The following is a 20,365-nucleotide window of genomic DNA, read 5'->3' on the forward strand; positions in this document are numbered from 1 at the left end:
TAGTGTCCCTATGGTATGGGTGATTTCGCCAAAGGTTTAAGAGCTTTAAGCTTTGTTTTTCGAAGGCTCCGTCGTAATATGAATTGATACTTCTTTGCGAATAATGAGCAATTTTCATAAATGATCTGAGTTTGCAACAGTTACTTATGAGCAGTTAGTTATGCAGTCAAGCTCAGCCTATCTAATAGCCAGTAATGTGTATACTTATTCTGAAAATAGCGCAAAACATCAACATGGAGAAAAGTCACCGTTTTGTGAGAATGAAAACCGTTTTTGATCGATTTTTTTTTTTAATATTTAAAAACTTACTCCAATGTTGTATTACTTGAGCTCATAAAAATTTGAAAAAACTGAGAATGAGAAAGTGATTTTGATAATTTTCATCTAGGTGGAAAATGTCACCAAATTGACTATTTTTAAAAAGGTTTAATAGCTTTTAAAGTATTCAAGTTATTTTTCTGTTTTAAAGCCCAGATAATTCTTCACGGCAAGATTATTGATATAGATTAAAATCATCACCGTGTTTCTTCCAAGTGTAAGGTGCACTTAAATTATGGCTTTTTTTTATTTTTCTTGTCGACAAAGCTTCGGAAAACAGCGTTAACAATGCATTTCTCTTTCGCCAAGTAAAATAGACCACAGCCAAATAAATAAAGCAAAGCTTACTATATACATCATCTTGCCACGAAAAATATCTGGATTTTAGAACGGACCTTTAAAAGTTATCAAACCATTTTTAAAATCGTCATTTAGGCGAGACTTTCCCATCTAGATAAAAATTATTATCAAAATAAATGGTTAATTCTTAAGTTTTTGCAAATTTTTATAAGCCCAGCTCGGTCTATGACTTTTCAGCTCGATGTTTTGTTTTCGTTGTTGTTTCATTCCTGTCGCCATTTCCAGTCTCTTCACGATTTAGTCTTGTTATTATAATTTAATTCGTCAATTGGCGACTGAAATGGGCTACAGGTGTCGTAGAGCAATACTCTTATACCTATGGCAACACTTGTAGTGTGTGGAGAGTCATAGGGGAAGGAAGTACGTTAGTTTCTGTCTTGATTTTCAAATAGGATTAAAAACTTTTAAGTTTAGAAACTATGTGGAACTAAAAACTAAATTGAACATAGTTCTAAAAGAAAGCGTAGTTGAAATTTTTAAATATTTTGACATTCAAACACGAAAATATTAAGAAAAGGAAAAAATATCGTAGTATATCTTATACTAGAATGCCTAGAATACAGGCACTCAATCCTATACAACTGAGAAGAGGGAGGGTCAAGACATGGAACTGGTTCTCTCCCCAGATGGCGTATTCGAGAATCATAGAGTTGGAGAATTGAGATCTCGAATTTTGACATTCCATCCCATTTTTTACTTTTTATTATTTTAGTGGTTATGTTTCAGTGGCCGTATTGTGATTTCTTTTTAGTTTGTTAAATGATTTATTTATTACTTCTAGTGACAGTGAATCAGGAATTTTAAATTAGTTCTATTTTTAGCAATTTTTTTTTAATACCCTATAAATGACGTCATTATAGAGTTACGTTGGAGACAGCCTTCATACCTCCAAATAAACATATGAAGTCCAAAAATAAATGTATATTATTAAAGTAATTATGTTCATTATTTGTAATACGTATTATGATTGCCCAGGTAGCAAAACGATATTATTTAACATTAGAAAGCAATAATTTAAACAATAAAAAAATAAGTATTGCATATATTTCATTTATATAAAAAGAAACTATTCGATATAGGTCATTACGAACACATAAATACTGGATTTGCGGGAACAACAACCTCTTTCTCAGACTTAGCAACAGCTTTTTACTTTGGTCTCTGGGCTTACGATGGATGGTAAATACCTATTCAGGTTATATATTTATCAATTTTGTTTTTCAATTCATTTTTATTATTTGTTTTTTCTATTCTAATTTCAGGAATAACTTGAATTTCGTTACTGAAGAGCTGATCAATGCATCTGTGTAAGAAGTTTTAATGATTATAATTTGGATTATTTATATGACTTTATGATAAGGAATTTATATATATAATATTAAATTTGTTTGAAAACTCCCATGGTGGAATAACTTGTATGTAGTAAAAATGTACTGAGTTTGAATTTAGCTAAGCTGCATAATGTAACTTACAAATTTTATAAGTAATATCAGGGGTCTGTCCAGACATTTTGTGAAAGGTCCGTTTTTCGTGAAATTGTGAAAAAATTACTCACATTCTCTCAACCAGGGTCCGCTTTTATGAATTTGTGCAAATAGGGTCCGTTATTGCAAAAAAAAACTTTTTCAAGGAGTTTTTAAATTGTAAAGATATACAAAATTATGCTCTGCACTGTAAAATTATAAAAAAAAATTTAAATTTTTAAAAATAAACAACAATTGCTGCTTCTAAATTAGAGATGCAACATACAAATATTTGGTATTTAGCCTATACTGCTGAACGCAGAATATTCATTTCGGACGAATAATGGAAGAATCGTCTGCCGAAGACAAAACTTAATTCGTTTACATCCATCTTTCTTGTTTTCTGCCCTGGGAAGGGTTTGTTCGATTAACAAAACAATAATGAAGATAAACAAATTTCTGAAGGGTCCGATTATAAGAAAAATCATTTTGTGAAGGGTCCGTTTTTATGAAAAGATATTTTGTGAAGGGTCCGTTAACGGACCCAAATTTCTTCTAAACAGACCCCTGAATATGCTTTACAAACATTAACTTTTGGCTTTTAAGTCGCTTATCGCAGGTGAGCTTTTTATTCTGGATACAGCTCGAACTGTGTGTTTAAGAAAATGCAAACAACTTTATAAGCGTGTTAAAGGAAATAGATTATTTTAAAGGAATAGATTATTTAAAGGAATAGATTATTTAAAAGAATAGATATTTTTTCTTCTTCTTTTAATCGGACCTTTCACAAATTTGTTTATCTTCATTATTGTTTTGTTAATCGAATAAACCCTTTCCAGGGCAAAAAACAAGAAAGATGGATGTAAACGAATTAAGTTTTGTCTTCGGCAGATGATTCTTCCATTATTCGTCCGAAGTGAATATTCTGCGTTCAGCAGTATAGGCTAAATACCAAATAGTATTTGTATGTCGTATCTCTAATTTAGAAGCAGCAATTGCTATTTATTTTTGAAAATTTAATTTTTTTAAATAATAATTTTACAGTGCTGAGCATAATCTTGTATCTATTCATAATTTAAAAACTCCTTGAAAAAGTTTTTTGCAATAACCGGACCCTACTTGATAGAATGTGAGTAATTTTTTCACAATTTCACAAAAATCGGACCTTTTACAAAATGTCTGGACAGACCCCTATATATATATATATTAGTCTTTTTTTTTTCTTTGGAAAGATTTTTAAAGTCAACTGTTGTTTTCATAACGTTGTCGCCTAAATTTATTTTTGGGACAATGAAATTAGCTTTTTTAAAAACCCCTTTATTGTTTAGTGGTCTGAATACGAAGAAATCGCATGAAAAGTTACATTTGTAATGTACCAGATTCTGAAGTCCGGGTTTGATTATGCTTAGTGATTAAAACGTTAGCAAAAGTAAGACAATCTTGGTCTAGCAGTTGAATAATGAAAAAAAGCGCACCGACAAGATGTTGAGTGTATAAATACTGTATATTTAATAACTATTTGTGCCTTATCTTCGATATAATCAAAATGATGCATACTCAGCGGTAGAAAGTTGCATACCCATGAGATGTAGCCTTCAAAAACATATAGCAGAGATGATTGTGCTCCGGAAAAAATTCGGTTTTCCGGATTTTTCGCTAACCGTGATCTGGAAATTTCGGATATCCAAGGTCCAGAAGTTTAAAGAAATGATGGATCACATTTATGTATAAAAATTCTTGTATATTTTATTTAAAAATATTAGAACTAGAATTTATACTTGGCATCTCTTTCATTTTATCTGATTGAATAATAAATGTGATTAGAGATAAAAGTAAACTTATACATAATTATTCATTTAAATTATGTTGCATATAATTTATTTAGAATTTCATGTTTTGAAAATATCATTGATTTAAATTTATAAAGACATTAATGATTTTACTTTTTTTTTATTTACTTTATTATTTACTTTTTTTTATTTTACTTTATTTTTGAGTTGGGCTCACAATCACTCCTGATATAGTAAATTAAATTTTCTAATTTAATAGCAAATTAAAATAAATTTTGTGAATTTCAGTCTATGATGATTGAAGGAATGCTGCTCATCTATATTTGCATTTTGCACGCATGGGAATCATGGTGATATTTAAAATGCATTTGTCTTCAAACACATTCCTTTGAAATAGCATTCTCAGTTACTCAAATTTCACCAAACAGCCTTTTCATTTTTTTAATAAGGTTAATAACCATAGCAGTGGCGTACGCAAGGGAGGGGTTTAGGGGTTTAAACACCCCCCTTGAGCTCAGACAAAGTAGCAAAAATGAAAATTTTAGTAGAAATTATGCGGGCTATTGTTTTTTAAGACTATATATTTTTATTTGCCTTTTGCCTACTTTTTTTTCTCACGGTATTTCTCAGAATACTGAAAAAACATTTACTATAATAAGGTTGTGCTTTCGAAACCACATTCACGTGATAATGTTACGGACTGGTTCCTTTCTGTCCTGCCAGTCGCGATAGTTTTCGAGACTGGCTGGCATTCGCGAGATCTTAACGCGATGATTCTGGAATCCTAGAATAGTGTAAATAATTTACTTTTCTTTTATCTTCAATTGTTTCTATTATTATGTATCAAATTGCGATTTTATTGTTATGTATAACCCAGACTAGAATTAAGATTTTCAACTATTGTACATTCTGAGATTTAACTTACTGTTAGCGCAGCAACCCCCTTCCCACCCTCCAGTTTATTTTTCTATTGCGATGAAAGAGCAGATATCCAACACTGGATAGGTACACTGATAAAACTTGAATAGTTAGCTAGTGGAGTTAGTTAGTCGGACTAAGAGTTATCTCTGCCGCTTGTCTTTCGGAGCTTGTCGCTAAATCTGTTTTGTCTTAACAAAAAGTTCATTCAATCGCCGAACCCGTCGTCTCCACTATTTTGACCAGGGAAGAAATCAGTAACAATACCATTGGTGATACTGTGCTCGTTGAAGTTATTCCTACCCGCTCGAAACTTTGAGATAGTAACATAGCGGATATTTCTGCGCCAATATATATATTTTCTGTTCTTGGATCTTTAGGATGTCAAAACGCAAGAATTTAACAATTTTTAATTACTTTGAGAAAAATCACGACCTGAAATTAGTGAAGTGACAGTATATAGTACCGATGTAAGTTTTTCTGTTGTACGGAAATGTGATACTTCCGTTGAAGAAAACGTTTCTAGCATAACAAAATCTGATGAATGTAAAAGTGGCCCACAAAGTGTTACTTCCCACCCATATGACTTTTTTTCAGAAGATATTACATTATGTTCTTAAATTTAAAAAATCAAATCAAAATTTAACTAAACAATGTTGTCTAAATAAAAAGTCAAAATTGTCTAGCTGTCTGAATTAGGGAAATAATAGTGCTTTATTACATACTCGAATTTCTTTTAGTAGTTCCAGAAAATTATGAACACCCCCCTTGAAAAAATTCTACGTACGCCACTGAACCATAGTGATTTGAATAATAACAATATAGATTAATGTTAAAGTTTGAATTTTTTTTCCTAGTGAGTCATTTTATAAAAAAAAAAATTAAAATACAAAAGCGTGCAAAAAAGTTCAAATGGAATCATTCCAAATGGTTTTCTGACAAATTTTAAAAAAATTTCCCTTTTGTCTTATTTCTGGGTCTTACAATTGTGGACGCCAACTTGGAAGAAAAGCCATGCGCAGAAAAGTGATCTATTATTTTTGTTATGATATTGAAATTTGTATGATAAATCAAGATCCCGAAAACGATTATCAATTAACGAAATTTTGTGCAAGACTGCCGATCAATTAAACTTCAGTTTTTAATGTACATTTCCCCAATAAACCCTACACCTACCAGCAGGGCGCATGGCTTGCCCTGCAAGTAAAGGCATCATTTGTGGTACAGTTAACCCCGCTTAAAGCAATACTCTATTCAAATAAGCGGGTTATTCGATTAAAAGGGCAATGCTTTATTCCATCTTAAATGATACATTTTTGAGAAATGCAACTTTTTAAAGGTATTTAATGAATAGTGTAGTTTTTTTTGAATAAACGAACTCTACTCTATAATCAATAAACAATTGCAATTAAAACTGTCTGTGTTAGCATCATAAAATATGAATGTTATTTAAAGTTCACTGGATTAAGCAATGATTATTCTACTTAAGAGAAAGACACACTGAACACTAGTGTGTTTTAAGGTTTTTGAAACCTTTTCTTATTAAAACTAATAGCGCACTAATTGACCACAAAACAAATCACTCATGTACCTTTTTTACATCCTAAATGAGGTGTGAGTGAAGTAAGTCTAAGAAGGGTTTATTTACTTCAATGTATGGATGGGTGGTCTAATGTAAACAATAACAAGCGTCCTTTTAAACCGGAAGAAATTTAGAAAATTTCCGGTGTATCCCTCCGCTTATGTTATGACTACGAGGCGATGTGTGAACAACCCTAATATTCTATGCAGTTTTGTTATTGTAATTTGGGTTCAAATCTAAACATACATAATTGTACCACTCATAAGAGCTTTCAGAAATGTATTGATTCTCAGAGGTCGTAAGGCCAAAAAAAATTTTGGAAAGTTAATATCTCATTGTGAACAATTCTTAAGGTTTGCCATGTTTTGTATTTTATCTCTTATTTGGCTACATTTGAATAAAATGTCGCCAAAAATATCTTTAAAAGTTAGCTTAATTAGAAAATATTCTAATGATTATAATATTAATATGATAATGCTGAAGTTTAAAGGCTGAAAGAAAGAACTCGGTACATGTGAAATACTGCAAAAGATATGATGCAATAATATGATGGCGCGTTTTTTCAAGTAACCATCTATTGTATTCTTATTTTCTTAACTGAAACTGGTGAAACATTTCTTAAAAATAAATTTCTTTCCTTTTCAGTACCTTTTCTTTCTGCAATTGAGGGAAGGAATTAGAAACAACATGTATCCGTTTAAACGAGGAAATTTAAACATCAATTTAACATACAATGATTTCGTTCCGTTAAATTTTATTCGTATTAGCGGGTTATCCGATATGCAATTAAGTGGGAACGACTGTACCATAAGGGGCTGCTGCGGGAATGTTTTTATATTAATATACTTGTGGTCAATCCTTTCAGGAATCTTCCTCGTTCCATCCTCATTGGTATTCCACTGGTGACTGTCTGTTACGTATTGACCAACATATCCTATCTGACCGTTCTATCTCCATCAGAACTACTCGCATCTGAGGCTGTTGCTGTAGTAAGTCAACACCACATAAGCACTTGAAGAATAAGTCACTAATACTAAACTGGTGTATATATATATATATATATATATATATATATATATATATATATATATATATATATATATATTAGTTGAAAAACATTCACTATAAGCAAGTTAAGTACTACATAAAATTCACATTTCAGTATTTTGCGTTTAGTATAAAAGCAGGCGTAAAATGTGAATTTTTTGAAAATTGTTCTTCGATTTTGAATCATAGAGAAAACATGGAAAATAATAAAGATTAATGTAAAGAAAAGAAGAAAAATTATTAAAATAAAATATTTTAAAAAAGATTTATAAAAAAATTATATATTTAAAAGCTCGAAAATGAAAAGATATAATCTCTTCGTCAACTCACATGATTACATCCGCAAAGAGGAGTGCTTTCTAATATTCTATCAATATATTAAAACAATGTGAGGAGCACTCAAAAAATTGAAACAAAATAGAACACATTTAGTAGATAATATATTACGTGTAAAAAAAAAAAAAAAAAAAAAAAACAGAACAAAACACAAAACAAAATCTATAAAGCGAGTTGCGAATTCAAATGAACTCTCGTGTACCGGGAATCTTTCAAGAATGATTTAAAATGTTTTCGTAATAAGATTGCCAGTGCCAGATTACAAAATATGAAAAGCGTAAATGGAGGGTTTTGTTTCATGGCGCATTCTTATTGTAGTACTGAAGCGCGTTTGGTTTGTTAGTTACTAAACATTGGCCCGAAAATGGATGCGAGCAAGGTGATTATATTATACTGTATAGTTTAAAGAAATTAATATTTAAAGGTTGATGTTTAATTATACAATTTTACTGATTTTAGAAAATTAACATTTATTTGAAAAAGAGAGAGAACTCTGATCATGGGAATTTTCCGTGTCCCCCTCCCATATAATAAAAAATGGGTCGGCTGTTCAACGACGGTTATAAAATAAAGTATAAACTATTAAAAAAAATTTATGAAACTATAAATAGAAAATTTAAGTGGGGTCTACTGCTTAGAACAAAGGTGAATATGACAATACCAAAAATGCATTTTCATTTAACTAATTATCTTCATTTTGTTGATTTTTTAGGGCTTTGCAAATCGTATGTTAGGACCAGTGTCCTTCATCATTCCTATATTAGTAGCTGCATCTGCGTATGGAGCATCGAACGGAACTGCACTCATCGCCTCAAGGTAAAGATTGTTCGAAATACTTCTCTTTTTCAAAAACGTATGCAAATAAATGCTTAAGGTGAAAAAGGGACGATCTGAAGTGTGGATCATCCACCGAACGACTAAAGACACTAAAACTTTATTACATTTATTTTTGCTATGAAATTGAGTTTTTTAACAGATAAATATTAGGCTGAAACAATATATTTTACAAATGTGTTTGAATATTAGTTTATTAAATTGTATACTTAGTTGGAAATAAATTTGTTACCTTGTGCGCTTATGTTTACTGAAATAAGAATGAATTTAAAATATAGATATTTATAAAATATATATTTTTCAGTTTCTTTTATTTAAAAAATAAAATGCAGCCATACATATATGTGGGAGTCATAGCAGCATTAGATGAAATAACGACGATAATTTGACAAAGATAACAATTTAATAGAAACAAAAGGATAGAAGGATATAACAGTTAACATTGACATGTCTGGTGAGAGCTGCCTTCGCGCAGTATCGACCAAATGCATGTGAATAAGAAATTAAATTGTTCTATGGCAGTGTTTCCCAAAGTGTGGTACGCGTACCCCCAGGGGTACGGGAACAGTTCAGCTGGGATACGCGTTCTCATGCGAAATATCTTGTAACTAACGAAAATTTCAAAAATTTTTATTTAGAAACAAAGATAGCTATGAAAATGTAAGATTACGTATTTTTCTATTGGCTACTTTTTGCAGAGTTAACTGTTAATAATTAGTTTCGTCAACAGCCAGCTGTGATTTTTAACTTTTGTGCAATTTTTTATAGTAAAAAATACATTCATTTTTTTAATTATTGGTACACAGCGTTACGAAAAATTTAGAAAGGGTACACAAAAGTCATAAGTTTGGGAAACACTGTTCTATGGTATAAAGTCAAGAGTTAATTATAAATTCGGGAGTTTCCCATCGGGACTGGATGGCGCCTCTCAATGACAAAGAGGATGATGTAGCTTCTTTTAATATTACAAGATGACTGACGGCTTACACAATCTGTCGAGATATTACACCATGTTTCTGAAAGTCTACATATATATATATAAAGATATATTTTTAATTTTTTTTTTGTTAGAAAAAAAATAAAAAATGAAATGCATCCATACACGTCATAGGAGCTAAAGAGTATCATTAAAAGAATATTTTTTTTTTGGTGGTGTTTATAGGGTAGATTAAAAAAAATTTCAGAAGTTTAGTTTTTTTACGAATTTTTTAAGGAATTTATAAATATTTAGTTAATGAACAGTATTTAACATTTAAATGCTTATCCAAAAAATTTTAATTGGTTGTCAACAGATTAGGATAGATGAGGTTTCTAAAAGCTACTCACAATTATTGTCTCAGATCATTAGAGAATAAATCGTTTCAGGTTACCCTTCGTAGCTGCTCGACAGGGCCATTCAATCGAATTGATGTCTTACGTTCAAGTGAAACGTTTGACTCCTGCACCTGCTCTCATCTTCAATGTAAGTACTATTACCTCGCCTTTTGTATATTTTTAGATTGTGAGTCTGACTGCACTGTCTGCAGGAAAGTTTGAGTATTAAGAATTTTTTTGGTAGCTGTATTTTGGACCTGGGTGGATATCCACCGCCTGGTAGGTTTCTTGGTAAATCAAAAGATCGGTCAATCGACCATAGAACTACTAATATTTGTGTTTATACTTGATCGATTTGCATGAAAATTGAGTCAGTACGCTATAATCACTGTTTATAAGTTCAATAACTATGTGTAGGTGTAGAAAGTACATACCATAATTCTGAGACAATGCATCAGTATGGATTAGCACAAGTTTCATCTAAGCAATTCCAGATAAGTTTACAAATCTTACAATGAGGTTGAAAGCATTCCATGGGGCTAAATGTGTGCTTAGTTTTTTTAAATAAATACTTTCCTGGAAGTTGAATATTTAATTAGTTTGATAAATGTTCATTGTTTTAAGTAATTTTGAGTCAAGTTTGTATGAAAAGAACTATGTACGAGGAATCAAAGGAATATTGGAACGAGCAGTGTTTTGGAATTGCCCTAAATTCTTAGAAATAACATTCATTATGGGCCTCATTGCATCGCGATAAATATCGGCCTTTTTCTTTTTAAATTTTTTTTTTTTTTTATGTATCAGGAATGCGTATGATTACTCATCAGATGTAGAAAAGTGCTCACGAGAAGAGTTGTAAATCAAAGGAAAAGCGAGTAATAAAAGTGACTCAGATTTTTAATTTTGATGATAACTGCCTGATTAACTTTGGTGATAAATTTTACAAAAAGATACCCAAAAGATTTAAGAGCGGTATTTTGACACTCTTTACAATTAGTAATAGTTTTAGAATGATTAAATGCTATTTAAAAAAAACTTGTTTGTTTATTCATTTATTTTAATCATAAATATTACAAGCTTTTTTGTAAGAAATAGCTTGAAAAAAGTTAAAATTTAGGGTGCCAGGTGAGACTTTTTAGGAGTCAGAGCGACCAAAATCTCACGATTTTCTACGCCTACAGATTCTTGGACTGTTAGTGAATTGATAAATGCATACTAACTCAATATTTCTACCAGCATGTCAAATATAAACACTAATATTATTTGTTCTGCGATCGTGCGACCGCCATCTTTGATGACGTCATTGCTGGAAAATGTGGCAGGCGTGGGATGTCCAAATTTCTTTCTCATGTCCAAGTCCGAGGATGTACAAATTCAAAATTCTATCTAATACAAATATAAATAAATGTAATATACAGATATCATTTCTGATTAATAATTTTCCATTTCAAACTGTTGGATTTTGTTGAGAGTAAATTAGACTGAAAGTCACGTAGAACAAACTGAAAACTTAACTTTTATTTACATCAAAAAAAAATATCAAAATAATAAGATGTTGCCAGCACAGGAAACTCAAACTATCTAACTAATCTCGAACTCAAACCTCAACACAAACCTTCCTATAGAAGTGCACTCAGGTCCAGGATTATATTCCGAGTTTCATCAAGATGGGCACGGATGCAGATTAATACATATCTGTAGTTATTCGAGATGGCTGAGTGCTCCCGTGCCCTAGGTCCTGGGTTCGATCCTCGAGCCGGGTAAGATTGACTCAGCCTTTCATCTCTTCAGTGGGTCGATAAATGAGTACCAAGCATGCTTGGGATCTAAACACTGGGGGTTTCGCGTTCGGCTGACCACCTAACCGGAACATCTGCTCCTGCACTTCAGAGCCCAAGGTCAAGAAAACTGAGACGGGCGCAGTAGGCCTTGGCCCTCTATGGGCTGTCGTGCCACTGAGTTTAGTTTAGTTATTTGATAAAAACTGAGACGTGGGCCCATTAAAATTAATTGAATGGGTGATTAGAATTCAGGAAATTTTTTTAAGGAATGTTATCCGCTTACTTTGCTGTTTCATTGATAAACTCACTGATTTGTTGATTCTCTCATTGATTGATTCGATTTTTGTGAATTTTCAATTCGCTCATATATTGATTTGTTAATTTATCTATTCGCTTATTTATTCGTTCACTTACCTTCAGGGCAATAGAACCCTCTTGGCAATAGAATAAAAAGGAAAACCTAAAAATAATTGATGCAGGACGATTGTAAACGAATTGAAAACAATAGGAAATCTAGCCACAAATTAGAGTGAGATGGAAAGCTATATGCTCCAATACGGAATGAGAAGGAATATATATGTATGGGTGAGAGATCACGGGTTGGTTCCATTAAGAAAAAAAAAACTTTTCCGAAGGCTACTTTGTCCTAATGCTTGATCCTTCTTGCCTTCTGGTTGGATCCAAAATCACAAGGTTAAGGAGCTGAACATTGATGGTCGCAAACTCAGAATTGGGTCGACTGTTCAACGCCAGTTATAGAATAAAATAAAAAATAATGCGGGGTTCATAGTTGTTCCGATTTTTTCTGTTTGTTTAGAACATACCATTTTGACAAACATAAGTTTTTAAAAAATCATTTAAATTTAGCACAAGAAAAGAAGACAAACTAGTGTCATGTCATAAACTTGCTTCAAATCAAAAGGAGTTAAAGAGGAAAGAAAAAAAAGAACTCCTTCATCCAAGAATTCGACTTCTGCCTCACCCGTTTATAGGGCGGACCTATCTATTCACAGATGGTAATTCTGACCTGAACCAGAGAACGATCAATCTCTGATCTAGTACCCCATAGGTATAATTTTTTATGGAAACATGGAGGACTTTTTGACCCGACAGATTTAAAATGCACCAGTTATCATTCACTACACGGGTCGGCTGGTTTTGAACTCCCGTTCTCGCCAACGAGAGTCCAGCGCCCTGCCAACTAGGTTGGTAACATTGTTAACTTTGATGGCAGCCGGGAGGCTGCCATCAAAGTTAACAATGTTTTTTTTTTTTCAAAATGCCTTTAATTTTGCTTTCTAATAATTTTTGTTTGAAATAAAAATTTCCAGTTTTCACTAAAAGTTTTCATAGTCTACTAAATATGAAATGATAAAGTTGTTTACTATCTGAAAATAAATGCAATACAACATAGCAGTCAATCCGTTTAACGATTATTATTATTTTATTTTAAACAGTCATCAAATTCACTACTTTTTGATTGCATGGTTTTGATATATTTCGAAACTTTTTGTAACTTGTGATAGTTGTTCTGTTCAAGACTGTAAAGCTAAGTTTTACCTATTTTCAGCCAGTGCCCTGTTTGTCAATTCTGAAAATGGTGCAAATCCTCATTACGAAGTAAAGCCTCAGTTACGCAAAATTGAATGAAGTTTTTTATTTTTAATTAAAAAGTGAATAATTACTACGATGCGTCATTCTTTAGGCTCATTAAGTGTGAGAATAATTTTGAATTGGTGAGTTTTTTTAAAATATATTTGTCATCTAAATGGGAAATTTTCACCAAGCTGGTAATTTTTTTCAAAAGTTTAATAATATTTTAAACGTTCAAGTTTATTTGTCCGTTCTTATAGCTCAGATGAATTTTCACAGCAAAAAAGCCTTGAAGAGCAAAGAAAGCAAAGAAAGTCCTAAATCATAGTTTCGTCTTGAGTTTAAGGTACCTAAAATATAGTATTTTTTAATTTCTATTTTATTTTACTTCGTAATAAATATACAATGACACATTTCAGAAGAAGATTTTAAAAGTTCTATCTTGAACTTTTACAGCCGAGAACAAAGATTATTTCGTCATGCGGAGGTTTCTACGAAATGGGAAATACATAATTTCATTACCTTTTAAAATATTTTGGATATTATTTTCAAGAATTTCAGCCAGTTCTGTCATAGAAACTGAATTATCACCATATTACTTTAAAAAAAATGTAGATGACGCTGTTTTTATGTGAAATATTTATAATTCTTTCAGGGTATGGTCGTCTTCCTAATGATAAGCGCAGGAAACATTGGAAGCTTAATCGATTTCTTCAGTTTTGTCGCCTGGATGTTCTACGGTGGTACAATGTTTACTGTCATAGTTCTGAGATTTACTGAAAAGGATTTACCTCGTCCCTACAGAGTGAGTTTTACATTTTTTCCCCCGTGTTTAGAAATAAAACAAAAAGTTATTATTATATTTTCAGTTTTAAATATTATTGGTGCTGTCATTAATCTTTGAGTCAAAGTTGAAGTATTTTTTTTTGTAATAAATTATAATTTTTGGATCCACGTACGTGCAATGTCTTCAGAAAAGTATTTTTTTACATTTGGAAATTATTAAATTTATTTATTTTATTTGTTAACTTTTTAGTTTTCTTTTTATTGGGAAAATAACATTCTATAAATAACATAAAATGAAAATTTTTGATCGTTTTATCAATAATGCTCTTAAAGTTATATATTATTTTAGACCGTTTAAGAACTGCCTGTTTTAAATCTTATGAACAACCACCCCTGTTACCCTTCTACAAACCATTATGGTTGGAAAACCCTAAAAAAAAGACAAGTACATGTGGCACTAGTGGTTAAAATTCTTTCTGAGAGTTACTACTTCCTATTTGTTTTAACGCCTAAACTTATTGTTATTAAACTGTGATACATCTATCATTCAATTTATAAATCCATTTGACTCTAGCTAAAGATAACACATTATTTATGTCGCTATATTAAATTCCTTAAATGATTTATGGCCCACGACCTATTAAAAATTTATAATTTAAAATTTTATGAATGGTGAAGTGACATGCGAATAAAGAGTTTTGCAGAATACTTTTTGGGAAAAGCTGGTGCATACGAGATGTCTCTTAAGAGAGTTCTATGGATTTATTTGTTTTTATTTCGATTTACTTTCAATTGATAAGTTTCGTGTATCATTCCTCTTAGTTAAAATCAGCTAGGATAATTGGCTGAAATAATTTTTAGCATATTTCACACAATTTTTTTTTTTGTTTCATCTTATTACCAACGTTGAACTACCGACCCCTTTTTGGCTTTACAAATACCATAGCTCAAATCCTTAGCCTTGTAATTTTGAACCCAACTCAGAAGACAAGGGAACTTTAGGATCAAGTAATGGAACAAATTTATATCCGTCGTTGAACAGCCGACCCAATTTTTGAGTTTACGAAGCCTAAAGTTCAATTCCGTTGCCTTGTAATTTTAAATCAATCCAGAAGACAAGGAAACTCCTGGATCAGTACCCCCAGGAGGATTGATTTGTTATGAAATCATGGAGGACTTTGCGACTTTAACGTGCATCAGTCTCCATTTACTACACGGGGAGTCTTCGGCCGGCGGGGATCGAATCCACGAACTCTTGGACATCCGACCAGACTATCCCAGCCTAATGGAACAAATTAGTCTTTGTGGAGGACGTTTTGGGTGGAACTAACCTGCATTTGCGTTACACGGAGAGTAAAACCACAAAAATCTCCCAGGGTTAACCCGATGGCAAGGGGATTATAACCCATGATTCAACTGAACCTACGAACTGCAGATATTTACTCCAGAGCAGGAAACAGGAATCATTGCCCGGTTTTGTATTAAGTTTTAAAAACAATGCAATGGTAAAATGGCAAACATAATATTTTTATTACCATATTATGTTAATATAATTATTATTAATAATAATTAATATTAACATAATATTTTTATCATATTTAATTTTCAATTGCCACATAGGTAAGTGTAGTGTTTAAAATTTATGCACAAGGATCTAATGAATATTCTATTTGAGTAATGACAATGATTGCTTTTTAGGTGCCTACAATCATACCTCTTGTGATGGCCGTAGTGGCAGCGTATTTGGTGTTGGCCCCTATTATTGAAGATCCAAGATTAGAGTATTTCTATGCGCTGCTCTTCCTCTGCTCTGGCTTCCTCTTCTATATTCCTTTCGTTCACTTTGACATCAGACTCAAAATGATGAGTAAGTAGATCATTTGAAATTTGCATGATTCATTTCTATTTCTTGAAAAGTAATTGAGTGGTAGGGTTATAAGCAAATTATAACTAAAGATAAATTAATGGGATTTTTATTTTTAATATGCCGAAAAATCTGCATTTGAGAAAATTTTACCTTTACTAGAGAAATCAATTATTTAGTGGGACTGTTTACAAATCACCTTTTTTCTGGTACCACCTCATTGAAAAAAGGGTATAATGACGGGAAGGTTGTGTGTTGTAGGTTATGACTTGCAACTATGAAAGGAATTTTAGTAGAGATGATAATTCCAAACAAATAACAACAATAGCATGGCTGAAATAAGACAAAACTATACACATTTATTTATTTCTCAACAGAGCTATAGAAGAAATAAATGTAATAACCGCTAAAGTTATAAAAATTCTTTTGGATCGTCCGTTCCATTTTCAAGACTAGGTTAAATCCATTTCAGTAGGTTGATAATCACAGTTTCAATCATGAAGTAAACCATTTTTCCTGATGCTCAGCATATACCTAGAAAGAGGGGGGGAAACAGGCAAACATGGCATCTGACAGGACGATAGCCTTTACTGAATAATTGGCAAAGTCCTCCGGTGAGCATCAATAAAAACCCTTTTTTCAAAAAAAGATTGATTAAAGCCTTTACCAAACAAACAACCGAGCTTAAAAGTTAACTATATAGGTCTATGTAAAGAACTCCCCTAGCCATTCGTCTGGAAAAGTGGCGGTGACTATGGTTACGAGTTTTAACTAATGTCAAGTAGTGTTTGGTCATAATTTAAGACATGCGCCTGATATTTTTCATTGTTTAATTTAATTATGGAAGAAGTTTTGAATTGTAAGGATATAAATTTTTTTTTATATAATTTTATAGTATGTAATGTTGCATGGCAAAGTACAAAATTTGTGCGAAACTGATCGAATAGTTTCTGAGAAATCGAATTTCAAAGAAGTTGTTTGTTTAAAATTCGATTTCTCAGGAATTATTCAACCGATTTCGCACACATTTTGTACTTTGACATGTAAAATTACATACTTTAGAATGATGAAAAAAATTGCGTACCTTACAATTCAAAATTTTTTCGACTATTATTTAATAGAATAATAATCAGGGGTCTGTTTAGAAGAAATCTGGGTCCGTTAACGGACCCTTCACAAATTTGTTTATCTTCATTATTGTTTTGTTAATCGAATAAACCCTTCCCAGGGGAGTGGGGGGGGAAGAAAGACAAATGCAAACGAATTAAGTTTTGTCGACGTTTCTTCCTTTATTCGTCCGAAATGAATATTCTGCGTTCAGTAGTGTAGGCGTAATACCAAATATTTGTATGTTGCATCTCCAATTTTGTAGTAGCAATTGCTGTTTTATCTTTTTTTAAATTATAATTTCTTAACTTTACGCACTTATCTTAACTTTAGATCGCTCTCCTGACCGAACTATTAGTACCCTATTTCCCAGATTACGGCCACCCCCTTTAGTTTGGAAGTCAGAAATCCGAATCCGTTGAAAAAAAGATGTGTTTATTCAGAGAAAGTACGTTTTTGTGTCTGATTTCTTATCTCGAAATATCGTCTGCACTAATTAATTAGCATATTGAGGTCACCCCCTCGAAACATTAGGAATGAGTCCTAGAAAGTGAAAATCCGACCATAAGATCAAAAGTTATTCTGGATAGTCCGTTTTTAACATTGCTAACCACAATAAAAAAATTTCCGAATGCAGAAAAGTTTGAATTTCATTACGAAGATTAATTTTATTGGATCATATGTTATTCCTGATAATTGGTTAGATTATTATAATTACAGAGTTTCTTCTTTTCTTTTCAGAAAATTTCACACATTTTGTGCAGCTAGCTGTGAATTGTGCCCCTCAAAACTGAATGAAGATATGTGTGAAATGGTGCCCTTAAAAGACTCATTACGCAATATTTATGACTTTGACATAACAGATTATTGCTTCTTTTGGAACACGTAAGATAACGCTAAACCATGGAAGAAACTTTTCATGGGCAAATTCTGTTTCACTTCCATTAATGTTTTAAAATTTAAATGGTAAAGTCTTCCGATGATCGAAATGAAACAAATTGTGGCAGGATAATAGTGTTATCTGACCATAATCTGTTTGCATTTTTATATTCAAAATTTTTTTTTTTTAACATTTGACACTTTCATGACCTACTCTGGGTGTACCTGAATACAGATATTTTTTCTTCTTCCTTAAATTGCTTATGTCATGAAATGGTGTTCTACTGAAGATTCTTGATCTTTCAAGAAAGAAATAATTTTAATGGTACAGTCAAACAAAATATGAATGGTCTTATATTTAGATTTTGTCAAGCGTCTAATAAGGGTGGTTATTTATTATGTAAGGTACAAAGAATTAGTTAAAATAATTTTGCTCAATGAACCTTTTGACGAATCATCTGCGTCAAAGAAAGTATCTTATTCAGGTTTGAAAGATGAAACATATTTACATGAAATATTTAACATATTACCACTTGAATTGGAACTGATATAATTTTCAAACATTTGTTGCTTTGATACTTTTTATACGAATACTTTTTATATTAAAATAAATATTTTTTATATGAATGCAAAGCAACCAAGTTCATTTTAACAGAATGAGTGATTAAAGAGAGAGTGTTTTTTTTTACGAACTCTCGCAACTTAAAATTTTATTTTTAGGGTAGAAATTTTTCATTGCCTTAAAAGAGATAAAATATACAGTTAAAAGAGCCAAGAAATTAAAATATTAATGATTTCCACGTATTAGACAAATAGGGTGCAGCATTAAGGTTTTCGATGATGTAGTAGCTCTCCCATCGAGGCTAACTACATAATGGATGATATGAAGTGAAGAAGATATATCAAACCTATGATCAGAAGTCCAACAATGTTTCGGTATTGTTGAGTGGTAGAGTTCTGAACAAACAAACCAGACAAGACTTCAACCATCGGCTCAAAGAGAATCAAGACTACATCAACAACCAATATCTCCACAGTTCATCTATCCCCAAACATTGCTGAACAGAAGATAGGATATTTCTTTTTAACTTCATATCATACATAACTTCAGTAGTGGATTTTTGGAAGTCAAAACTATTTGAGAATAACCTTACTGCTTCTTTGTATAACATTTGGAAATAATTAATATTAATTTTTTATCTCTTTTATCATGATATAACCTGTGTCGGGTTTTAATCATATCTGTTTTTGCCTACAGATGAAGGGGTACCATTGCGTATAGGTTTTTAATAACTATGTGTGATCTTAAAACGTTTTTAATGAAATGTAAGCTCTATGTAAAAACTAAACACGCAATATTGCGTAATTTGTGACAGTGATCATCATTTAAGATCTGATTTCTAGAAGTTTGAATAAGAAGTTATTAATATATACTGGTGAAAACAATTGAAGGGACATTTTTTTTTTGCAATAAAACAAAACCAGACAAAAATATCTGATATGAGACCAATATATCAGAATACAGAAATGGATAAAACATGCATCCTAAATTAGAAAACTGGTCACTTGTGCAGCACAGAAAGCTGCCCGACACTTATCAGTCAGAGAAACGCATGTCGCCTCTAACAGCTCTAGCATTGAAGTTTCATACAGTCCTTATCAATCCCTGTGGCAGTTGTTAGAGCTGCAATTAAGCACTTCCCGTGCATGTTTGATGGGATGAAGGACAGGAGACAATCGTTCAATATCTTCATATTGGAGGTATTCGTCCAACAATTGAGCCCTGTGTGGATGGTAGTTATCGTCCATAAAGATGAAATTAGGTCTATAGGCCGTGTGTCTCACATAAGGTGCGAGGATCTCGTCGCTGTGGCACTAACCTGTCAGTGTACCTCTATTGAAGGTCGGTGTGCCCCGTCTGCCATGATGCCTGCCCAAACCATTTGACCACCTCGACCATGGTGGTCCTTTTCAATATAATGATAGAGGGTATATTTTCAATATAATGATATCTTAGAGGGCCGACATAGACTCCAGAGTTCTTCCAGATGAGAACACGTCTCGAATCGCCATACAGGTTATAGATTACTACAAGGCATCTGGCACAAGCCACCTGCATTACATCCGGGCGACTGTTATCCGTGAAATGGAGGTATTCCTGTTGCAGTTATACAGACTGCGGACCTATCCCTTTCGTGGCCTTGACCAGACCACTGTTTTCACAGAGAGGACACTACATTTCTCCCAGTACCAACTGCCTTATGACGCAATAGGCCACTGCATGGTAGAGGTATCCGCGAAGAGCTATCATCTGATACCTTTTTTTACATATAGGTGCTACTTTTCTTTTCCTTAAAAAAAAAAAAAAAAAAAAAAATTTCCTTCCTTCATTT

At 32.1% G+C, this 20,365-nt stretch overlaps 1 protein-coding gene across 2 annotated transcripts in view; it reads left to right on the plus strand.

The window, feature by feature from the left end:
• LOC107439593 (b(0,+)-type amino acid transporter 1) overlaps nucleotides 1-20,156 on the plus strand; it is a 79,077-nt gene extending 58,921 nt beyond the window's left edge. For both annotated transcript variants that reach the window (XM_087149717.1, XM_087149714.1), the window contains exons 6-13: nucleotides 1,758-1,857; nucleotides 1,941-1,985; nucleotides 7,297-7,420; nucleotides 8,527-8,630; nucleotides 10,014-10,110; nucleotides 13,992-14,141; nucleotides 15,821-15,989; nucleotides 17,835-20,156. In XM_087149717.1, coding sequence (XP_087005843.1) covers nucleotides 1,758-1,857; nucleotides 1,941-1,985; nucleotides 7,297-7,420; nucleotides 8,527-8,630; nucleotides 10,014-10,110; nucleotides 13,992-14,141; nucleotides 15,821-15,989; nucleotides 17,835-17,887 — 842 coding nt within the window. In that variant the 3' untranslated portion in view covers nucleotides 17,888-20,156. The remainder of the gene's footprint in view (nucleotides 1-1,757; nucleotides 1,858-1,940; nucleotides 1,986-7,296; nucleotides 7,421-8,526; nucleotides 8,631-10,013; nucleotides 10,111-13,991; nucleotides 14,142-15,820; nucleotides 15,990-17,834) is intronic.
• The last annotated feature ends 209 nt before the right edge of the window (nucleotides 20,157-20,365 follow it).

Source organism: Parasteatoda tepidariorum, chromosome 1 (genome assembly GCF_982258835.1).
Source record: "Parasteatoda tepidariorum strain Cologne lab strain chromosome 1, Ptep-v5.0, whole genome shotgun sequence".
NCBI classification, from domain to species: domain Eukaryota; kingdom Metazoa; phylum Arthropoda; class Arachnida; order Araneae; family Theridiidae; genus Parasteatoda; species Parasteatoda tepidariorum.